The sequence below is a fragment of the Nomascus leucogenys genome, chromosome X, assembly GCF_006542625.1.
Source record: "Nomascus leucogenys isolate Asia chromosome X, Asia_NLE_v1, whole genome shotgun sequence".
Lineage (NCBI taxonomy): Eukaryota > Metazoa > Chordata > Mammalia > Primates > Hylobatidae > Nomascus > Nomascus leucogenys.
This window is the reverse complement of record NC_044406.1, coordinates 62,723,729-62,746,843: the sequence shown is the minus strand read 5'-3', so window position 1 is coordinate 62,746,843 and position 23,115 is coordinate 62,723,729. Positions and strand designations below refer to the sequence as shown.

The window sequence follows — 23,115 nt, the reverse complement described above, 5'->3', positions numbered from 1 at the left end:
TGAAGCCTCTGTTCTGTTCCATTGGTATATATATATATCTGTTTTGGTACCAGTATCATGCTGTTTTGGTTACTGTAGCCTTGTAGTATAGTTTGAAGTCAGGTAGTGTGATGCCTCCAGCTTTGTTCTTTTTGCTTAGGATTGTCTTGGCTACATGGGCTCTTTTTTGATTCCATATGAAATTTAAAGTAGTTTTTTCTAGTTCTGTGAAGAAAGTCAGTGGTAGCTTGATGGGAATAGCATTGAATCTATAAATTACTTTGGGCAGTATGGCCATTTTCACGATATTGGTCTTTCCTATCCATGAGCATGGAATTTTTTTCCATTTGTTTGTGTCCTCTCTTATTTCCTTGAGCAGTGGTTTGTAGTTCTCCTTGAAGAGATCCTTCACATTCCTTGTAAGTTGCATTCCTAGGTATTTTATTCTCTGTGTAGCAGTTGTGAATGGGAGTTCACTCATGATTTGGCTGTCTGCTTGTCTATTATTGGTGTATGGGAATGCTTGTGATTTTTACATATTGATTTTGTATCCTGAGACTTTGCTGAAGTTGCTTATCAGCTTAAGGAGTTTTTGGGCTGAGACGATGGGATTGTCATCTGCAAACACAGACAATTTGACTTCCTCTCTTCCTAATTGAATACCCTTTATTTCTTTCTCTTGCCTGATTGCCCTGGCCAGAACTTTCAATACTGTGTTGAATGGGAGTAGTGAGAGAGGGCATCCTTGTCTTGTGCCAGTTTTCCACAGGAAAGCTTCCAGCTTTTGCCCATTCAGTATGATATTGGCTAAGGGTTTGTCATAAATAGCTCTTATTATTTTGAGATATGAGAGTTTTTAGCATGAAATGGTTTTGAATTTTATTGAAGGCCTTTTCTGCCTCTATTGAGATAATCATGTGGTTTTTGTCATTGGTTCTGTTTATGCGATGTAGTACGTTTATTGATTTGCCTATGTTGAACCAGCCTTGCATCCCAGGGATGAAGCTGACTTGATCGTGGTGGATAAGCTTTTTGATGTGCTGCTGGATTCGATTTGCCAGTATTTTATTGAGGATTTTTGCATTGATGTTCATCAGGGATATTGGCCTGAAATTTTCTTTTCTGTTGTGTCTCTGCCAGGTTTTGGTATCAGGATGATGCTGGCCTCATAAAATCAGTTAGGGAGGAGTCCCTTTTTTTCTATTGATTGGAATCGTTTCAGAAGGAATGGTACCAGCTCCTCTTTGTACCGCTGGTAGAATTCAGCTGTGAATCTGTCTGGTCCTGGGAGTTTTTTTTTTTTGGTTGGTAGGCTATTAATTACTACCTCAATTTCAGAACTTGTTATTGGTCTATTCAGGGATTCAACATCTTCTGGTTTCATCTTGGGAGAGTGTATGCATCCAGGAATTTATCCATTTCTTCTAGATTTTCTAGTTTATTTGTGTATAGGTGTTTATAGTGTTCTCTGATGGTAGTCTATTTCTGTGGGATCAGTGGTGATAGCCCCTTTATCATTTTTATTGTCTATTTGATTCTTCTCTCTTTTCTACTTTATTAATCTGGCTAGCAGTGTATCTATTTGCTTAATCTTTTCAGAAAATCAGCTCCTGGACTCACTGATTTTTTTGAAGGGGTTTTCGTGTCTCTGTCTCCTTCAGTTCTGCTCTGATCTTAGTTATTTCTTGTCTTCTGGTGGCTTTTGAATTTGTTTGCTCTTGCTTCTCTAGTTCTTTTAATTGTGATGTTCGGGTATTGATTTCAGATCTTTCCAGCTTTCCGATGTGGGCATTTAGTGCTATAAATTTCCCACTTACCACTGCTTTAGCTGTGTCCCAGAGATTCTGGTATGTTGTCTCTTTGTTCTCATTGGTTTCAAAGAACTTCATTATTTCTGCCTTAATTTCGTTATTTACCCAGTAGTCATTCAGGAGCAGGTTGTTCAATTTCCATGTAGTTGTGCGGTTTTGAGTGAGTTTCTTAATCCTGAGTTCTAATTTGATTGCACTGTGTTCTGAGAGACTGTTTTGATTTCCGTTCTTTTGCACTTGCTGAAGAGTGTTTTACTTCCGATTATGTGGTCGATTTTAGAATAAGTGCTATATGGTGCTGAGAAGAATGTATATTCTGTTGATTTGAGATGGAGAGTTCTGTAGATGTCTATTAGGTCTGCTTTCTCCAGAGCTGAGTTCAAGTCCTGAATATCCTTGTTAATTTTCTCTCTTGTTGATCTGTCTAATATTGACAGTGGGGTGTTAAAATCTCCCACTATTATTGTGTAGGAGTCTAAGTCTCTTTGTAGGTCTCTAAGAACTTGCTTTATGAATCTGGGTGCCTCTGTATTGGGTGCATATATATTTAGGATAGTTAGCTCTCCTTGTTGAATTGATCCCTTTACCATTATGTGACGCCCTTCTTTGCCTTTTTTGATCTTTGTTGGTTTAAAGTGTGTTTTATGAGACTAGGATTGCAACCCCTGCTTTTTTTGTTTTCCATTTTCTTGGTAGATCTTTCTCCATCCATTTATTTTGAGCCTATGTGTGTCTCCGCGTGTGAGATGGTTCTCCTGAATACAGCACACTGATGGGTCTTGACTCTTTATCCAATTTGCCGGTCTGTGTCTTTTAATTGGAGCATTTGGCCCATTTACATTTAAGGTTAATATTGTTATGTGTGAATTTGATCCTGTCATCATGATGCTAGCTGGTTATTTTGCTCGTTAATTGATGCAGTTTCTTCATAGTGTTGTTGGTCTTTATATTTTCGTGTGTTTTTGCAGTGGCTGTTACTGGTTTTTCCTTTCCATATTTAGTGCTTCCTTCAGGAGCTCTTGTAAGGCAGGCCTGGTGGTCACAAAATCCAACAGCATTTGCTTGTTTGCAAATCTCTTTTGCTTGTGAAGCTTATTTTGGCTGGCTATGAAATTCTGGGTTGAAAATTCTTTTCTTTTTTTTTTTTTTTTGAGATGGAGTCTTGCTTTGTCACCCAGGCTGGAGTGCAGTGGCATGATCTTGGCTCACTGCAACCTCTGCCTCCTGGGTTTGAGTGATTCTTCTGCCTCAGCCTCCCAAGTAGCTGAGACTACAGGCATGTGCCACCATGCCCAGCTAATTTTTTCTTTTTGTATTTTTAGTATAGACAGGGTTTCACTGTATTTGCCAGGCTGGTCTCGAACTCTGTGATCCACCCACCTCGGCCTCCCAAAGTGCTGGGATTACAGGTGCGAGCCACTGCACCCAGCTGAAAATTCTTTTCTTTAAGAATGTTGAATATTGGCCCCCACTATCTTCTGGCTTGTAGGGTTTCTGCAGAGAGATCCACTGTTATTCTGATGGGCTTCCCCTTTGTGGGTAACCTGACCTTTCTCTCTGGCTGCCCTTAATATGTTTTCTGTCGTTTCAACCTTGGAGAATCTGATGATTATGTGTCTTGGGGTTGCTCTTCTTGAGGAGTATCTTAGTGGTGTTCTCTGTATTTCCTGAATTTGAATGTTGGCTTGCCTTGCCAGGTTGGGGAAGTTCTCCTGGATAATATCCTGAATTGTGTTTTTCAGCTTGGTTCCATTCTCCCTGTCACTTTCAGGTACACCAATCAATCGTACGTTTGGTCTTTTCACGTAGTCCCATATTTCTTGGAGGCTTTGTTTGTTCCTTTTCACTCTTTTTTCTCTAATCTTGTCTTCACGCCTTATTTCAGTAAGTTGGTCTTCAATCTCTCACATCCTTTCTTTGCTTGATTGATTTGGCTGTGGATACTAGTGTATGCTTCACGAAGTTCTCCTGCTGTTTTTCAGCTCATCAGTTCATTTATGCTCCTCTCTCAATTGGTTATTCTAGTTAGCAGTTCCTGTAACCTTTTATCAAGGTTCTTAGCTTCCTTGCATTGGGTAGAACATGCTCCTTTAGCTCAGAGGAATTTGTTATACCCACCTTCTGAAGCCTACTTCTGTCAATTTGTCAAACTCATTCTCCATCCAGTTTTGTGCCCTTGCTGGAGAGGAGTTGCGATCATTTTGAGGGGAAGAGGCATTCTGGTTTTTGGAATTTTCAGCATTTTTGCACTGTTTTTTCTTCATCTTCGTGGATTTATCTACCTTTTTGATCTTTGAGGCTGATGATCTCTGGATGGGGTTTTTGTCTGGGGGTCCCTTTTGTTGTTGATGTTGTTGCTTTCCATTTGTTAGTTTTTCTTCTAAGAGTCAGGCCTCTCCTCTGCAGGTCTGCTGCAGTTTGCTGGAGGTCCATTCCAGACTCTGTTCACCTGGTTATCACCAGTGGAGGCTGCAGAACAGCAAAGATTGCTGCCTGCTCCTTCCTCTGAAAACTTTGTCCCAGAGGGGCACCAGCCTAATGCCAGCTGGAGCTCTTCTGTATGGGGTTTTTCTTGACTCCTGTTGGGAGGTCTCTCCCAGTCAGGAGGCACAGGGGTCAGGGACCCACTTGAGGAGGCAGTCTGTCCCTTGGCAGAGCTTGAGTGCTGTGCTGGGAGAATCGTCCTTGTCAGGATCAGCTGCTCTCTTCAGAGCCGGCAGGCAGGAAAGTTTAAGTTCACTGAAGCTGTGCCCACAGACGCCCCTTCCCCCAGGTGCTCTGTCCCAGGGTGATGGGAGTTTTATCTATAAGCCCCTTACTGGGGCTGCTACCTTTCTTTCAGAGATCCCTGCCCAGTGAGGAGGAATCTAGAGAGGCAGTCTGGCCACAGCCGCTTTGTTGCCCTGTGTTGAGTTCTGCCCAGTCTGAACTTCCCTTCTTCTTTTTTTTTTTTTTTTTTTTGAGTTGGAGTTGTGTTCTTATTGCACAGGCTGGAGTGCAATGGCATGATCTCAGCTCACTGCAACTTCCGCCTCCCAGGTTGAAGAGATTCTCCTGCCTCAGTCTCTCTAGTAGCTGGGATTACAGGTATGCACCACCACTCCCGGCTAATTTTTTTATTTTTATTTTATTTTTACTAGAGACGTGGTTACACCATGTTGGTCAGGCTGGTCTTGAACTCCTGAGCTCAGGTGATTTACCCACCTCAGCCTCTTAAAGTGTTGGGATTACAGGTGTGAGCCACCATGCCCAGCCAAAAAGAAACATTTTCAAAAATTTTCAAAACTGGAAATTCAGGTCAGTATAAATATACGATTAGTAATTATTTTACCAAAAGTGTTTTTTTAGAACAAATTAATTTTGTTAAGTGATGAATAAATTTTACACTTTATGATGGGCAATAAAAATCTGACCATTTCAATTACCCTGTAATTTCCGCTAGACAAATCTCTTTTTCAAAGGACTATTAATTAGAAGTGGTGTTAGCATAGGTAGAATGGCTGCTGACATCTAACATAAAGGTGACTAGTTCATTTATTTGTGAAGCTGTTTTTTAAAACTTGAATATTTTTTTATGCTGAAACAAACTAGAGAAATAAAGAGGTTATAATTATTCAAACTTCCCTATTTTCAGGGAAAATGAGTTATATAATGAAGTAGTCTGTGTTTTCTAAATTATACTTTAAGAACTGTTCTGACATCTACAGAAAAGAGTATGTTTAGGCCAGGTGTGGTGGCTCACACCTATAATCCCAGCACTTTGGGAGGCTGAGGTGGGAGGATTGCTTGAGCCCAGGAATTTGAGGCTGCAGTGAGCTATGATCATGCCACTGTGTTCTAGCTTGGGCGAGTGACAGAGCTAGACCCTCTCTCTACAGAAAAAAATATATATATATTTAGAAAATTTCACATTTTAGGAGAAAAATCAAAAACTATTCTGATGTCCGGAGATTTTGTCAGATGTTGAATAGCTTTAGGTCAATTGAATTTAGAATTATTTTTCTGTTAACATGGTATACACAAGAGCATCATGTGGAATTAGGTATTTTTAGTGAGTCTTTGGGACTTAGGACCTTAAGAAATTAAAATTTAAGTATTAAATATCTCTCTGGGCCAGGCGTGGTGGCTCACACCTGTAATCCCAGCACTTTGGGAGGCCGAGGCGGGTGGATCACCTGGGGTCAGGAGTTTGAGACCAGCCTGGTCAACATGGTGAGTCCCCATCTCTACTAAAAATACAAAAATTAGCTGGACGTGGTGGCGCATGCCTGTAATCCCAGCTACTCGGGAGGCTGAGGCAGGGGAATCACTGGAACCCGGGAGGCGGAGGCTGTAGTGAGTCAAGATCATGCGTCACTGCACTCCATCCTGGGCGACAGAGTGAGACTCCGTCTCAAAAATAAATAAATAAATAAATAAATAAATAAATAAATAAATAAATCTCTTACTGAAACATTCAGTAAATGATTCATTTAATAAGTTTTAGGTCATTTAGTTTTGAAAATTGATTTTTTTAAAAGGCCTTTACAATTTTTAATTTTAATAACAACAAAACTGGCTTCCTTTCAATCATCTTTTCTCTGTTGGTGTATATAAAAGGAGAATGAATGTTTTGTGTTTATCATTGTCTAATTACTGTTTTGCAGTACATTATGTTGCTTGCAAGTTGCTGAGTATGTGTGAAGCCTCATTTGCCTCAGAACAAAGTATTCAACGACTGATTATGGTAAGTCTTAATTTAGGAGAAAGTGGAGATGAAATGAGATGGTTGTTACTTCTATGAAAATGATTAAAGTTAGTGTGAAACTGGAAGGGGGTTGAATCTTTTAGTGCTATCCTTTTTTGATGGTGTTCCTTTTCAGTGTTCCTTTTATAATGGTATATCTACTACAGTTAAAGTTCTCCGAATACTGTAGTTATTACAGTGGTTCAGTGAACCAAATACTGAACTTATAATTCTGGGTTGATGATTTATTTTTTACTTTTCTCACCTCTAACTTGATAGAGTAACTGTTTCTTCATCTAAGGGAATGGTAATACTTAGTTCTAAATGAGCTTTTCAAATGAAAAATTTGAAGCACTAAGTAAATAAGGAAAAGGGTACAGGATTTGAAGTCTCAAGACCTAGGTTAGGTCTGCCACTTACTAGCTATGTGACATTGGAAGATTACTTAGTTTTTTCTTTTGTAAAATGAAAATAGTAATATCTACCTTAGAGTGTTATAGAGTTAAAATTAAAGTTTTTGTGAAAAATACTTTGTAAACTATAAAATATATGTGTAAATACATAGTGGTAGAATTTGTCGATGTAAAATGCTACAACGACAGTCTGATAAATCCTGTATCATATATAATATGATAAAACTGAGTTGAATGCAGGGTTCACCTTGTGTGTTTTCCTTCTTTCAAAGATTGTAGCCACTCCAATGCCTTCACACAGTTATATTTTGCCCAGCTTTTAGGGTTGTTTAGAGTGGGACAGTCAGTTTGAATTGAGCTATTCCATCATGGCTGAAAGTGGAAGTCTTCCTCTTACATTTCTGTTATTTAAAAGATTTTTTCCTTATAATTTTTATTTTGAGAGGGAGTCACCCTGGATGGAATGCAGTGGTGCGATCTGGGCTCGCTGCAACCTCCATCTCCTGGGTTCAAGCAGTTCTCCTGTCTCAGCCTCCTGAGTAGCTGGGATTACAGGCATGCGCCACCACACCTAGCTAATTTTTGTATTTTTAGTAGAGACAGAGTTTCACCATGTTGGTCAGGCTGGTCTTGAACTCCTGATCTCAGGTGATCTGCTCACCTCGGCCTCCCAAAGTGCTGGGATTACAGGCATGAGCCACTGCGCCTGGCCTAAAAGATTAATTTTTTAAACATTTATTTCCACCCCCCAAAATACAAATGTATGTTTATGTAAAATTAAATTGTTCAGAAAAGCAATTAAAGTAATAAAAAGTGATTTTCTGCTCCATCTATCTGTTCTCTCTTTTTTTTTTTTGACAGGATTTCACTCTGTTGCCCAGGCTGGAGTGCAGTGGTGTGATCTCGGCTCACTGCAGCCTCCACCTCTCGGGTTCAAGCGATTCTCCTGCCTCAGCTTCCCGAGTAACTGGGATTACAGGTGTTTGCCACCATGCCCAGCTAATTTTTTTTTTTTTAACTAGAGACAGGTTTTCACCATGTTGGCCAGGCTGGTCTCAAACTCCTGACCTCAAGTGATCCACCCGCCCCGGCCTCCCAAAGTGCTGGGATTACAGGAGTGAGCCACCACACCCAGCCCTATCTGTTCTCTTGCTCCTTAGAGGCAAATACATTTTTTTAGTGGAAAAATATTTTTCCCAGGGTTTTAAAATATTTTATTATGTAAAAAAGCTCAAACATATATAAAACAGGTAAGACAGTACAATGATTCCCTCCATTTACCCATCACTCAGCTAGAGTAATCATCAACTCATGGCCACTCTTGTTTCTTCTATATCTCCTCAAATAGCAACCCCCTGGCCCCACTGGATTATTTTTATTATTTTTTATTTTTTTGAGATAGAGTCTCGCTCTGTCACTCAGGCTGGAGTGCAGTGGCACGATCTCAGCTCACTGTAACCCCTGCCTCCTGGGTTCAAGTGATTCTCCTGCCTCAGCCTCCCAAGTAGCTGGGATTACAGGCGCCCACCATCACACCCGGCTAATTTTTATATTTTTAGTAGAGACAGGGTTTCACCATGTTGGCCAGGCTGGTCACAAACTCCTGAGCTCAGGTGATCCGCCCACCTTGGCCTCCCAAAGTTCTGGGATTATAGGCATGAGCCACCGCGCCTGGCCAACCCACTGGACTATTTTGAAGCAAATTCAACATGTATAATTTTGCCCATAAATATTTCAGTGTGTGTTTCTAAAAGACAATGTATTTTTTTTTCAGCTTGTAAATGCTTAATTTTTTTAAACATAGAGGATGCTTGGTGGTGTATATGTGGCCATTTGATGTTTTCATGACTAAGTGAGTTCAATCTGTTATAGAATGTAAATGTACCCCTACATGTTTATTTATTTATTTTCTATTTTTCCATAAATTATTGGGGTACAGGTAGTATTTGGTTACATAAGTTCTTTTTTTTCTTGAGATGGAGTCTCACTCTGTCGCCCAGGCTGGAGTGCAGTGGCATGATCTTGGCTCACTGCAACCTCTGCCACCCGGGTTCAAGCAATTCTCCTGCCTCAGCCTCCTGAGAAGCTGGGATTACAGGCCACTGCTCCTGGCTAATTTTTGTATTTTTAGTAGAGACGGAGTTTCACCATCTTGGCCAGGCTGGTCTTGAACTCCTGACCTCGTGATCTACCTATCTTGGCCTCCCAAAGTGCTGGGATTACAGACGTGAGCCACTGCATCCGGCCATGAGTAAGTTCTTTAGTGGTGATTTGTGAGATTTTGGTGCACCCATCACCCAAGCAGTATACAAGGCATCGTACTTGTAGTCTTTTATCCCTTGCCCCCCTCCCACTCTTCCCTCCAAATCCCCAAAGTCCATTGTATCATTGTTATGTCTTTGCATCCTCCTAGCTTAGCTCCCACATGTCTGTGAGAACATACGATGTTTGATTTTCCATTCCTGAGTTACTTCACTTAGAATAATAGTCTCCAATCTCATCCAGGTTACTGCAAATGCTGTTAATTCATTCCTTTTTATGGCTGCATAGTATTCAGTTGTATATATATACCACAGTTTTTTTATCCACTTGTTGATTAATGGGCATTTGGGTTGGTTCCACGATTTTGCAATACACATGCACGTGTAATTCTTATCAAAATTAAGCTTAGTCACTAAAGGAAGATTCGCTATCTGAACTTTGTTCTGCAGTTTTTTCACTTTTACCATCAGGCACTGGAGCACCTGACCTCTCAAGAAGATCCGGGTCTAGTCCTTCTGATACCATTTTGTTTCTTATTGCCATCACTGGTACACTCACTTGAACCATTTTGAGATATATGACATATCTTGAATCTTTGCTACAGTTAAGGTATTTCCTGCTGATACTTGACTTTCCTGTGGTCCAGAGTCTTATGTACTGTCCTGTTGTGATTACTCTGAGGTGACTTCAGAATGTGATCCATTTGTGACACTAGGGGCACTTAAAGGAAATACTTCAAACGTGACATCATCTAGGCCTGGTATAGATGACAACTTTACATCTACAATATTGAGAATTGTTTCAATTTGCTGGATACCAAGATAAAGGTTTGCCAGTTTCTCCTCACTAAATGTAGAAGAGCGGTTGAGGAACTATACAGTGTGCACCACAATTTGGTTTAGAAAAGCCACCATTCTTTTCTGTTGAATAGGAGGTACCTTGATCAAGTCTACGCCTGACTCCCATGAGAGGAAGCCCATCTTTATCCATCTCCTCAAGAGGCAGGGGACCCAGGACTCACCCAGGAACTCCTCCCAGATGGGGCCTGTCCAACCCTGTAATCGTGTCCCAGTGCTTCCCCATGTCTCCCAAGACAATGTATTTTTATATTCAAAAAACCCAGTTCACTTTACCACACCTGATAAAACCTAACAAAGATTTCCCCAAATCAAATATCTAGTCCTCCCACCCCCTCTCCAATTGGTTTCTTAAAATCAGGACCAAAGATAATCCATACTTTGTATTTTGTTAATATGTCTGTTTTAATGAAACTACATGTTTTCTTCTCTTTTAAAAAAAAAATCTGTTGAACGGATTTATTTGTTGAAGAAATGAGGTTGTCCTATAGAGTTTTCTAAATTCTGGGTTCTGGTGCTTCCTCATGGTGTCACTTAATAGTCCATTGTTTCCTTTAACCCTTGTTTTCTGTAAACTGATAATTAGATCTAGAAGCTTGTTCTGATTCAGGTTTGATTTTTGTCAGAATAATTTATAGGCAGTATGTTTCTGAATCCTTGGATTCAACCAATCGTAGATTGAAAATATTACCAAAAAAGTCTTAAAAAGATAACAATACAATAAAAAATAATACAAATAAAAATACAGTATAACAACTATTCACATAGCATTTATATTGTATTAAATCATCTAGAAATGATTTATAGTACATGGGAAGATGTGTATAGGTTATATGCAAATATTACACCATTTCATGTAAGGGATTATATAATGTATTTTTATGTTTCAAAATATAAAATATTTTAAAATATATGTACAAAATTTATATAAAATATTTGTTTATAAGCAGACAAATATACACTCATATCTCTCCTCATTCTCCCATTTTCTTAGATAAATGGTAACATTCCATATATACTCTTCTTCACCTGATTTTTTTCCCCTCATTTAACATTATATCCTAGGGATTACTCCATAGAAATATATAGAGATATTCCTTATTTTTAATAGCTGTATTTCAATTGCTGTATGTACCTTATTATGTTCAACCAGCCTCCCCTGATGGACATTTGGGTGCTGCAATGAATTGCCTTGTGCATATGTCTTTGCCACTTTTAAGGCTATTACTATAACCATTTCTGTTTTCACTCTCATGGTTCCCTCTATGTATCTTAGTCATATGCTTGTATCACTGTATTGGTTTGCTAGGGCTGCCATAACACAATATCACAGGTTGGTTGGCTTAAACAACAGATATTTATTTTCTCACAGTTTTGGAGGCTAGAAGTTCAAGATTAAGGTGTCAGCAAGTTTGATTTCTTCTGAGTACTCTTTCCTTGGCTTTCAGATGTCCACCTTCTTGCTGTGTCCTCTCACATGGCCTTTCCTCTGTGTGTGCTCATTTTTCGTGTCCATTTGTGTGTCCAAATTTCCTCTGGTTATAAGGATACCAGTCAGATGAGATTAGGGCCCTCCCTAATGGCCTCATTTTAATGCAATCACTTCTTAAAACCCCCATCTGCAAATACAGTTACATTCTGAGGTGATGGAGGTTAGGGCTGCAGTGTAGGATTTTGAAGGGGCATAATTCTGCTTGTAACAGTAACTAATTCTTTTTTTTTTTTTTTTGAGACAGGGTCTCACTCTGTCGCCCAAGCTGGAGTGCAGTGGCATGATCTCAGCTCACTATAACCTCCACCTTCTGGGCTCAAGTGATTCTTGTGCCTCAGTCTCCTGAGTAGCTGGGGCTACAGGCATGCACCACCACGCCCAGCTAATTTTTCGTATTTTTAGTAGAGATGGGGTTTTGGCATGTTGCCCAGGCTGGTCTCAAACTACTGAGCTCAGGCTATCCACCCGCTTCAGCCTCCCAAAGTGCTAGGGTTACAGGTGTGAGCCACCATGTCTGGCAAATAACTAATTATTGATTTATCTGCTTTATTTATGATCTATTTATTTGCTATTATGATGGATGAGGATCTATCTCATATTATATCATGTTACCTCCCCATCCCCTCTCAATTTTTGTTAGTTATATTATACTATTTTAAATTTATCTGTTGGCTGTCTTTTAAAACTTTAAATTATATATATTTTTATATACACACATATAATCTTTTGTATATATGTATATATTTCAAAAGTATACTTTTTTTTGAGACAGGGTCTTGCTCTGTCACCCAGGCTAGAGTGCAATGGCATGATCTTGGCTCACTGCAACCTTGGCACCCCGGGCTCAAGCAATCCTCCCATCTCAGCCTCCCAAGTAGCTGGGACCACAGGTGTGCACCACCATGCCCAACCAATTTTTTGTATTTTTAGTAGAGATGGGGGTCTCACTGTGTTGCCCAGGCTGGTCTCGAACTCCTGAGCTTAAGAAATCCGTCCACCTCGGCTTCCCAAAGTGCTGGCATTACAGGCATGAGCCATGGCGCCTGGCCTAAAATAACATATACATTTTTTTTTTTTTGAAACAGGGTCTTGCCTGTCACCCAGGCTAGCATGCAGTGGCGTGATCATGGCTCACTGCAGCCTTCACCTCCCAAGCTCAAGCAATCTTCCTGCCTCAGCCTCCCTAATAGCTGAGACCACAGGTGTGCACCACCATGCCCAACCAATTTTTAAATTTTTTGTAGAGACAGGGTCTTGCTATGTTATGTTGCTCAGGCCAGTCTCGAATTCCTGGCCTGAAGTCATCCTTTCACCTCAGCCTCACAAAAGTGCTAAGATTACAGGCGTGAGCCACACCATGCTCATCCCTAAGTCATTTATTTAAACTTTTCTTTTTTTTTGTTAAAAAAATCAAATTTGGAGTTTATCTCTTTACTTGCTACTTTGTGAGGATATTTCCATTCTTTCTTTAACCTTGGAATATTTCCATTCTTTCTTTCCCTTTAACCTTCCACCGTCTGTCACCTCTAACATTTGCATTTTTGGCTTTGTTGATCCCAAATAATGAAAACTGAAAGGCATGTTATTGATTGTGACTATTATTTAACTCTGTGGATTATAATTTCATATCTCTGTATGTTTCCATCTGCTAGCTCTCTCAATTCTATTTTCTCAGTTATTCTGTTTGTTGAGTGTGATGTCCTTTCATGGCATTGGTTTCCCTCAATTGTTTGGTAATTCTTGCTCATATTTGATTTGAAATTCTGTGATGATCTTCTATGAATATTGTGTCACACTGTGTACTGTAACCTGAATCCAGTGACTGATGAAGAGGTAGGACTGGATGTTTTTCATTAACCTGTGTTGTCAGCCACCTAGAACTCTGTTTCTGTCCAGCAAAAGTAATTGTACTCTCTGTTCCTTTCTGGAGAGGAGGGAGGAAGACACCTTTCTTGGGGAGGCCTACTGTCTGATGTTCCTACTGTTCGCATCCAGGGCCGTTTCCACATTTTGCATTTTTGTGCATGTTGGGATATCTACCAGTTACAATACTGTGAGCTCCTTCAGTGAGACTGGAATGTAAAAGTACTTAATAAACATTTGTTGGATTAATCCAAATTTTATTGCAGATGGAATTAAAAACTAGAACCCCAGTAGTCTAATGCTTATCATATACCTTTCTTCAAGTATGTGAAGCATTAAGTTTTCAGAACTTTCTCTTCCTGTCTAAGTTACCTCAACGTTTTCTTTTAATATTTCCTCAGAAGATGTGTTTTTAAGTCTTTTAATTTTTGCTATTATTTTTGTCTTTATGACCATTTCTCTTAAATTGTGGAGTTCAAAGTAGAACACAGAACTCTAACAAATGCTAACTGTTGCTTTTTGTTTTCTGTGAGTTATATGACTGAATATGGACAGAGGATTCAATATTTTCTCCAGTATTCCCCAACCAATTTGGGGGAGGTATGAATTTTTAAAAATTATTTTCTAATTTCTCTCTTCTAGATGAATATGAGAATAGGAAAAGAATGGTTGGATGCTGGAAATTTTATAATCGCTGATGAATGTTTTCAAGCTTCTGTGGCCGTAAGTTACCACTGATTTTTAGCTGAGGCAATTATTAGTAGTAACATCTGTGGTTATTCTCATTTTTACATTGTACTGTGGTTTTGTTTTCCAGAGTCTGGAGCAATTATACATCAAATTAATTCAAAGGAGCTCCCCTGAGGCTGACTTGACCATGGAGAAGATTACTGTTGAGAGAGACCACTTCAGAGTGCTTTGTTACCAAGCAGAGTCAGTAGGTATCATGGGCACCAGGGTCTTCCAGTGGGGCATTTTCCATATGTAAAAGTAAAAGTGATGATATATAGCCTATTGGAAGAAAGTCGGATGTCACTGGCCTTTTATAGGATATTAATTTGACCTTTTTATCTCTGTTATATCTGAAGGTGATGTTACTAATGCCGATTGGAATCTATGGGGTGGCTAAGGGTGAGAAGACTGATATACAGCTAAACATCATTTTCACCCCCTGCATGTAACATCTGTCATTTATTTATGGCAACAATCCCTACTTGAAACACCTGTCTCTGTGACTTTCTCTTACATTCACAGTCTGCCTAAAATATTTGCCTGAAAAGAGCCTTCTCATTTGCAGTTGTTCTGAGTTGTCTATTGATGCTTTCTAAAAGTCTGCTGCGATCACACAATGTTTAAAGTTATATTTTACCTCTGTTTATCTTGTGGGTTTCCTCCTTTTGCCATCATACACTTAGGTGTGCATTTGAGCTATGATGAGTTTGCTTTCTGTTATTACACAATTCTGGAAATGAAAAATCCCCAGCTGGGCATGGTGGCTTATGCCTGCAATCCCAGCACTTTGGGAGCCTGAAGTGGAAAGATGGCTTGAGCCCAGGATTGGAGACCAACCTGGGCAGTATAGTAAGACCCCCATCTCTACCAAAAAATAAAAGTAAAAAATTAGCCAGGCTTGGTGGTGTGCACCTGTAGTTCCAGCTACTAGGGAGTCTGAGGCAGGAGGATCCCTTGAGCCCAGGTTACAGGGAGCTATGATTGTGCCACTGCACTCCAGCCTGGGTGACAGAGCTAGACTCTGTCTCAAAAAACAAACAAACAAAACAACAACAAAAAAGAAAAGTCCCCTTTTTTATTTTTTAACATATTTACTGAGATATAATTCATATACCATAAAATTCACCCATTTACACTGTATAATTCAGTAATTTAGTATATTCACAGAATTGTGCAATGTTCACCACAAGCTAAGTTTAAAACATGTTTGTCATCCCAAAAAGAAATCCCCATCAGCATTAACAGTCATTCCTCATTGCTTCTGACTCTAGCTCTAGCAACCGTGAATTTATTTTCTGTCTCTCTCTATATGCCTATTTTGGACATTTCATATTAATATAATCATGCAATAAGTGGTCTTTTGTAATTAGCTTCTTTCACTTAGCATAATTGTCTTCAAGGTTCATCAGTGTTGTTGCATGTTTCACTGTATGAATATTCCATGTTTTGTTTATCCATTCATCTATTGATGAACATTTGAGTTGTTTCCAATTTCTGTCTCAAGCAGTCCTCTCACCTTGGCCTCTCAAAGTGCAGGGATTACAGGTGTGAGCCACCATGCCTGGCCAGATCTATGTGTGGTATTTTTGTTGTTGTTTTAGAGACAGGATCTTGCTTTGTTGCCCAGGCTGGAGTAATGTGGCCCAATCATAGCTCACTGCATCCCCAACCTCCTGGGCTCAAGGGATCCTCCTCCCTCAGCCTCCCGAGTAAGTAGGACTATGGGTGTATGCCACTGTGCCTGGCTAATTAAATAAACAATTTTTTTTTTTTGTAGAGGGAGGGTTTTACTATGTTGTCTAGGCTGACCTTGAACTCCTGGGCTCAAGTGATTCTCCCACCTTGCCCTCCCGAAGTGCTGGAATTGCAGGCATGAGCCACTGCGACTGGCCAGACCTATGTGTTTTAATTGTCCACAAACTCAAACTTAAATCAGTGATGTGATGTAACTGCAAAAAAAGCTAGCACAGTCCTAGGCTATGTTAATAGATACATAGTGTCCTCATCTAGGTAGTTAATTCACATTTTGAATATTGTGATAACTTCTAGGCATCACATTTTAAAATCACTGGGTTGGTGTACAAAATATATGAAAAATATTTGGAGAATATAGTGATGTTTGTCTCAGAAAAAGAAGACAGTAGGAATGATAGCTCTCTTTGAATATTTTAAGGACTATTGTATTAAAAAGGAATTAAACTCCACAGGATAGAATGAAGAACAATGGGTAGAAATTATAGGAAGACAGATTTTGGCTTAATGTAAGGAGCAGCCTTTTATCAGTGATAGTAATCCTATAATGGAATAGCTTTCCTGCAAGATTTTAAATCTGTTTTCACTGGAAATTTGTAAGCAAAGGTGTGAATATCCTAAGAATTATACATTGCAGAAGGAATTCCTTCATTTGGTAGGAAATTTGACTACTATGACCCTTAAGTCCCTTTTAACACCTAGATCCTATGATTTCAGAAAGTCTTGTAGCATTTGTTCAGTGTGGTGGATGTTGATATCTAAATGGCATCTTTATATAGCTGGTTAAAAATGTTAGTTGTTATAATCAGTAATGAGAACTATATAATTCCTGACTTTGGTAAGTGATGACATCTTCAGAAGTTGAAGTGAAGGCTAATTCCTTTTGCTCTAAGTTAATTTTTCATTTCTAAGACATTCTCACCATCAGAGTTTATGAGTTTTGTTGATATTTGCTTGGGAGAAGACATCTTTAAAATGGCGGTTAATAGCGGTGTTTGATAATGAGTTTTCTCTGTCTTAATAAAGCTCCTGAGAGGCCTTATCTTTCTCTAGGCACCTACTATTTAACCAGTTAGATAATTGCTTTATTATTTATTAAATTATTCAACAGACAAGGAATATCTTCTATGAACAGACTACTATGCTAGGTTTTGTGGAATAATGCAAATAATCACATATCCTATCCTCAAGGATTATAGTTTAGTTGGTGAGATAAAGGATGCATATACAAGATAGAAAAAATTGGGTACTATAATAGTTGTACAGATAAGTGATCTACATGCAGTGTTCAGTGCTATGTGTGAGTGGAGATGTAATATATGGTCATTTTCCTTAAGAAAATTATAAGCTAATTTGAGAGATAGGCCATGAATACATTTTCTAAAACTGGAAAAAGGAAAATATTAAGTGCCAAATGAATGACTTAGGTTAGGTGGGACACAGACTTTGTCTAAAGTGGTCACATGACCTTCCTAACGATTGTTAACATTTTATTTTTCCTCAATCCCTATATCCACTTGCAAGGTGAAGGATACTTTTCTGTGTATGCATGTGCCAGATTACCCTTCTGTAATCTTTTAGAATTGTAAAAATAACTATAGATCTTGGTGTTTCTCCTAATTCCCCATTTCCCTTGGTTACTGGCAGTGCCTCTTTCTGCAGTGTGCATCATCTGCAGATGCAAGGGTCATATGTTTTGCTTCTGCTGCCTCCCCTATTTAAAGTGAGACCACTTGTAGAAGCTGACAGGGTCACACTGAGGAAGGGGCTATGAGCTTACCTATAAAGACTATGATGGAGGCTATCCTGGAGATACAAGCCAAGTGAAAGCCAGCTTTCTCTATTATATCAAGGACTTTGGTTCACCATCTTTCCTAGTAGTTAAAAAAGTAGTAATGTAAAAAAATTAACCTGCATTGTCAGCTTCTAGCATAGTACATAGCATGTAATAGATATTATGTAAATGTGTGTGGTACAAATGAATTTGCTGTCCCCCTGTTATTCCTTTCTGATCTTTTTGCACCCCCCATCCTATCAAAAGAGTGATCATTAGTATGTAAAATATGAAAGACTGAAAAACACCGGTACAGGCAAGTGCTACAAGAGTGTAGAAAAGTGGGGAGATTATTGTGGAATGGGTTGTAGGAGAAGACACACAGGATTTAGAGCATGATTTGAACTTTGAAGGAAGAAATAGACTTAGGAAGGTGGGGAAGAGGGCACAGAATAGTCCAGGCAGAGCAAAGGTTTGCACATGAGCAAAGTCGTGTAGGCAGAAATGTGCATGCCATGTTTAAGGAACAGTGTGACCAGTTTGTTTGAAGGAAAGTATTTTGCAAGGGCATGATGAGTGCTAAGTCTGGAGAAATAAGTAGGGCCAGGCTGAGAAAGCCCAAATATACCTCTTTGAAAAAATACTTTTGATATTTTCCTAAAGGTACTGGGGTGATTGAAAGTGTTCAGGAAGAAGTTTGGTGGCACCTAGTGAAGAGTAACCTGTAATCGTGTTTAGAATTGATTGAAAACTGAACAGAATCAAGGCATAGTGTAAGCATGAACTGGTGAAAGCCTGGACTATGGTATTACCAATGAGAACGGGAAAGAAGGGACAGATACAGGAGACATATAAAGGAAGCAATCATTTATGCTCAGTGAGACGGACTTGAACCATTGACTCTTTGGAGGCAGGAAAGGGAGGATAATAAAGCCTGTTCATTCCACAAACATTTACATGTTGTTGGGAGGTGGGAGAGTATAGTCGAAAGTAGAGCAAGCACTGCTAGGCATGGTGGCTCGCACCTGTAATCCCAGCACTTTGGGAGGCCAAGGTGGGAGGATCATTTGAGGTCAGGAGTTCAAGACCAGCATGGGCAACATAGTTAGACCCTATCTCTGTGAGAAAAGAAAAAAAATTAGCCAGGCATGGTAGCACATGCTTGTGGTCTCAGCTTCAGGGGAGGCTGAAACAGGAGGATCACAGATTGAGGCTGCAGTGAGCCATGATTACACCATGGCACTCCAGTCTGGGTGATAGAGTGAATCCCTGTCTTTAAAAAATTAAATTTAATTACATTAAAATTTCAAAAAGCAGAGCAAACGAAAAAGAAGGAATACCAGAGATGAAAGAGGACTAGAACAGTGTGGGTCATCCACGAGAAGAGAGCTTGCAGAAAAGGATGATCAACAGTGGCCAGTGCTTCAGAGAAATAAAAGGAAATGAGGTTGGAATAAACGCCACTGGACCTGACGTTTAGGAAGATGATAGTGACCATAGAAAGCAGTTTCGGTAGTAAGGTGTCTTAGTTCATTTTGTATTCCTATAATGGCATACTTGAGGCTGGGTAATTTATAAAGAAAAGAGATTTATTCTTGCTCACGGTTCTGCACACTGTACAAGAAGCATATGCCAGCATCTGCTTCTGGCCAGGGACCTCAGTAAGCTTTCAATCATGCCAAAAGTCGAAGGGGAGCAGGCATGTCACATGACAAGAGAGGGAAGAAGAGATACAGGGGAGGGTGATACCAGACTCTTTCGAACAATTCCATCTTACAGGAACTACTAGAGCAACAACTCACTGTTACTGTGGGGAGGGAGCCAAGTTATTCATAAGAGATCTGACTCCATGACCTAAACACCTCCCACTGGGCGTTACCTCCAAAACTGGGGCATCACATTTCTTTGTTTTCTTTCTTTCTTTTTTTTTTTTTAGAGACAGAGTCTTGCTCTGTTCCCTAGGTTGTAGTGCAGTGGCGTGATCTCGGCTCACTGAAATCTCTGCCTCCTGGGTTCAAGCTATTCTCATGCCTCAGCCTCCCGAGTAGCTGGGATTACAGTCGCATGCCACCATGCCCGGCTAATTTTTGTATTTTTAGTAGAGACAGGTTTCGCCATGCTGGCCAGGCTGGCCTTGAACTCCTCGCCTCAAGCAATCCACCCACCTTGGCCTCCCAAACTGCTGGGATTACAGGTGTGAGCGACCATGCCTGACCTGGGGCATCACATTTCAACATGAGATTTGGAAGGGACAAATATTCCAACTATATCATAATAGTAGAAAATAGACTGTAAGGGTTTAAGGACTGAATGGGTGGTGAGGCAATGGAAGAAGTTATGGTGGGAGGTTCTGGGAGGTCAAAACTATTTTATAAAAATTCTAAAACATTATTTGCCTATTTTTTGCTGTTTTAGCACTTGCTCTGGTGATGCAAAGCAATGATGGGTAAGATTGCTGGCACTTCGACATGAATCAGGATAGTGGCAGTAGCATACAGACTAGTCATCTTTTTATTCATCACTGCTATACTCTTACTTTAAAAAGAATGCCAGTTTTAAGACTATACTTTCAGGGATCATTTATTTTTATTTTTATTTTTATTTTTTAATTTTTTTTATTATTATACTTTAGGTTTTAGGGTACATGTGCACAATGTGCAGGTTTGTTACATATGTATCCATGTGCCGGGTTGGTTTGCTGCACCCATTAACTCGTCATTTAGCATTAAGTATATCTCCTAATGCTGTCCCTCCCCCCTCCCCCAACCCACAACAGTCCCCAGAGTGTGATGTTCTCCTTCCTGTGTCCATGAGTTCTCATTGTTCAATTCCCACCTGTGAGTGAGAACATGCGGTGTTTGGTTTTTTGTCCTTGTGATAGTTTACTGAGAATGATGATTTCCAGTTTCATCCATGTCCCTACAAAGGACATGAACTCATCCTTTTTTATGGCTGCATAGTATTCCATGGTGTATATGCGCCACATTTTCTTAATCCAGGCTATCGTTGTTGGACATTTGGGTTGGTTCCAAGTCTTTGCTATTGTGAATAGTGCCGCAACAAACATACGTGTGCATGTGTCTTTATAGCAGCATGATTTATAGTCCTTTGGGTATATACCCAGTAATGGGATGGCTGGGTCAAATGGTATTTCTAGTTCTAAATTCCTGAGGAATCGCCACACTGACTTCCACAATGGTTGAACTAGTTTACAGGCTCACCAACAGTGTAAAAGTGTTCCTATTTCTCCACATCCTCTCCAGTACCTGTTGTTTCCTGACTTTTTAATGATGGCCATTCTAACTGGTGTGAGATGGTATCTCATTGTGGTTTTGATATGCCATTCTCTGATGGCCAGTGATGATGAGCATTTTTTCATGTGTTTTTTTGGCTGCATAAATGTCTTCTTTTGAGAAGTGTCTGTTCATGTCCATCGCCCACTTTTTGATGGGGTTGTTTGTTTTTTTCTTGTAAATTTGTTTGAGCTCATTGTAGATTCTGGATATTAGCCCTTTGTCAGATGAGTAGGTTGCAAAAATTTTCTCCCATTCTGTAGGTTGCCTGTTCACTCTGATGGTAGTTTCTTTTGCTGTGCAGAAGCTCTTTAGTTTAATTAGATCCCATTTGTCAATTTTGACTTTTGTTGCCATTGCTTTTGGTGTTTCAGACATGAAGTCCTTGCCCACACTTATGTCCTGAATGGTATTGCCTAGGCTTTCTTCAGGGCTTTTTATGGTTTTAGGTCTAACATGTAAGTCTTTAATCCATCTTGAATTAATTTTTGTATAAGGTGTAAGGAAGGGATCCAGTTTCAGCTTTCTACATGTGGCTAGCCAGTTTTCCCAGCACCATTTATTAAATAGGGAATCCTTTCCCCGTTGCTTGTTTTTCTCAGGTTTGTCAAAGATCAGATAGTTGTAGATATGTGGCATTATTTCTGAGGGCTCTGTTCTGTTCCATTGATCTATGTCTCTGTTGTGGTACCAGTACCATGCTGTTTTGGTTACTGTAGCCTTGTAGTATAGTTTGAAGTCAGGTAGCATGAGGCCTCCAGCTTTGTTCTTTTGGCTTAGGATTGACTTGGCGATGCGGGCTCTTTTTTGGTTCCATATGAACTTTAAAGTAGTTTTTTCCAATTCTGTGAAGAAAGTCATTGGTAGCTTGATGGGGATGGCATTGAATCTATAAATTACCTTGGGCAGTATGGCCATTTTCACGATATTGATTCTTCCAACCCATGAGCATGGAATGTTCTTCCATTTGTTTGTATCCTCTTTTATTTCATTGAGCAGTGGTTTGTAGTTCTCCTTGAAGAGGTCCTTCACGTCCCTTGTAAGTTGGATTCCTAGGTATTTTATTCTCTTTGAAGCAATTGTGAATGGGAGTTCACTCACGATTTGGCTCTCTGTTTGTCTGTGATTGGTGTACAAGAATGCTTGTGTTTTTTGTACATTGATTTTGTATCCTGAGACTTTGCTGAAGTTACTAATCAGCTTAAGGAGATTTTGGGCTGAGACGATGGGGTTTTCTAGATATACAATCATGTCATCTGCAAACAGGGACAATTTGACTTCCTCTTTTCCTAATTGAATACTCTTTATTTCCTTCTCCTGCCTGATTGCCCTGGCCAGAACTTCCAGCACTATGTTGAATAGGAGCGGTGAGAGAGGGCATCCCTGTCTTGTGCCAGTTTTCAAAGGCAATGCTTCCAGTTTTTGCCCACTCAGCACGATATTGGCTGTGGGTTTGTCATAGATAGCTCTTATTATTTGGAGATACGTCCCATCAATACCTAATTTATTGAGAGTTTTTAGCATGAAGCGTTGTTGAATTTTGTCAAAGGCCTTTTCTGCATCTATTGAGATAATCATGTGGTTTTTGTCTTTGGTTCTGTTTATATGCTGGATTACATTTATTGATTTGCATATGTTGAACCAGCCTTGCATCCCAGGGATGAAACCCACTTGATCATGGTGTATAAGCTTTTTGATGTGCTGCTGGATTCGATTTGCCAGTATTTTATTGAGGATTTTTGCATCAATGTTCATCAAGGATATTGGTCTGAAATTCTCTTTTTTGGTTATGTCTCTGCCAGGCTTTGGTATCAGGACGATGCTGGCCTCATAAAATGTGTTAGGGAGGATTCCCTCTTTTTCTATCAATTGGAATAGTTTCAGAAGGAATGGTACCAGTTCCTCCTTGTACCTCTGGTAGAATTCGGCTGTGAATCCATCAGGTCCTGGACTCTTTTTGGTTGGTAAGCTATTGATTATTGCCACAATTTCAGAGCCTGTTATTGGTCTATTCAGAGATTCAACTTCTTCCTGGTTTAGTCTTGGGAGGGTGTATTTGTGGAGGAATTTATCCATTTCTTCTAGATTTTCTAGTTTATTTGCGTAGAGGTGTTTGTAGTATTCTCTGATGGCAGACTGTATTTGTGTGGGATCGGTGGTG

The 23,115-nt window shown here is 39.7% G+C and overlaps 1 protein-coding gene and 1 pseudogene across 1 annotated transcript in view; one reads left to right on the top strand and one right to left on the bottom strand.

Annotated features, from left to right (window-relative positions):
* The window catches only part of TEX11 (testis expressed 11), a 404,765-nt gene that overhangs the window by 47,367 nt on the left and 334,283 nt on the right, over positions 1-23,115 (top strand). Inside the window, exons 5-7 of the mRNA XM_003272686.3 lie at positions 6,437-6,516; positions 14,046-14,126; positions 14,221-14,340. Coding sequence (XP_003272734.1) covers positions 6,437-6,516; positions 14,046-14,126; positions 14,221-14,340 — 281 coding nt within the window. The remainder of the gene's footprint in view (positions 1-6,436; positions 6,517-14,045; positions 14,127-14,220; positions 14,341-23,115) is intronic.
* On the bottom strand, positions 9,597-10,181 carry LOC100584862 (annotated as a pseudogene).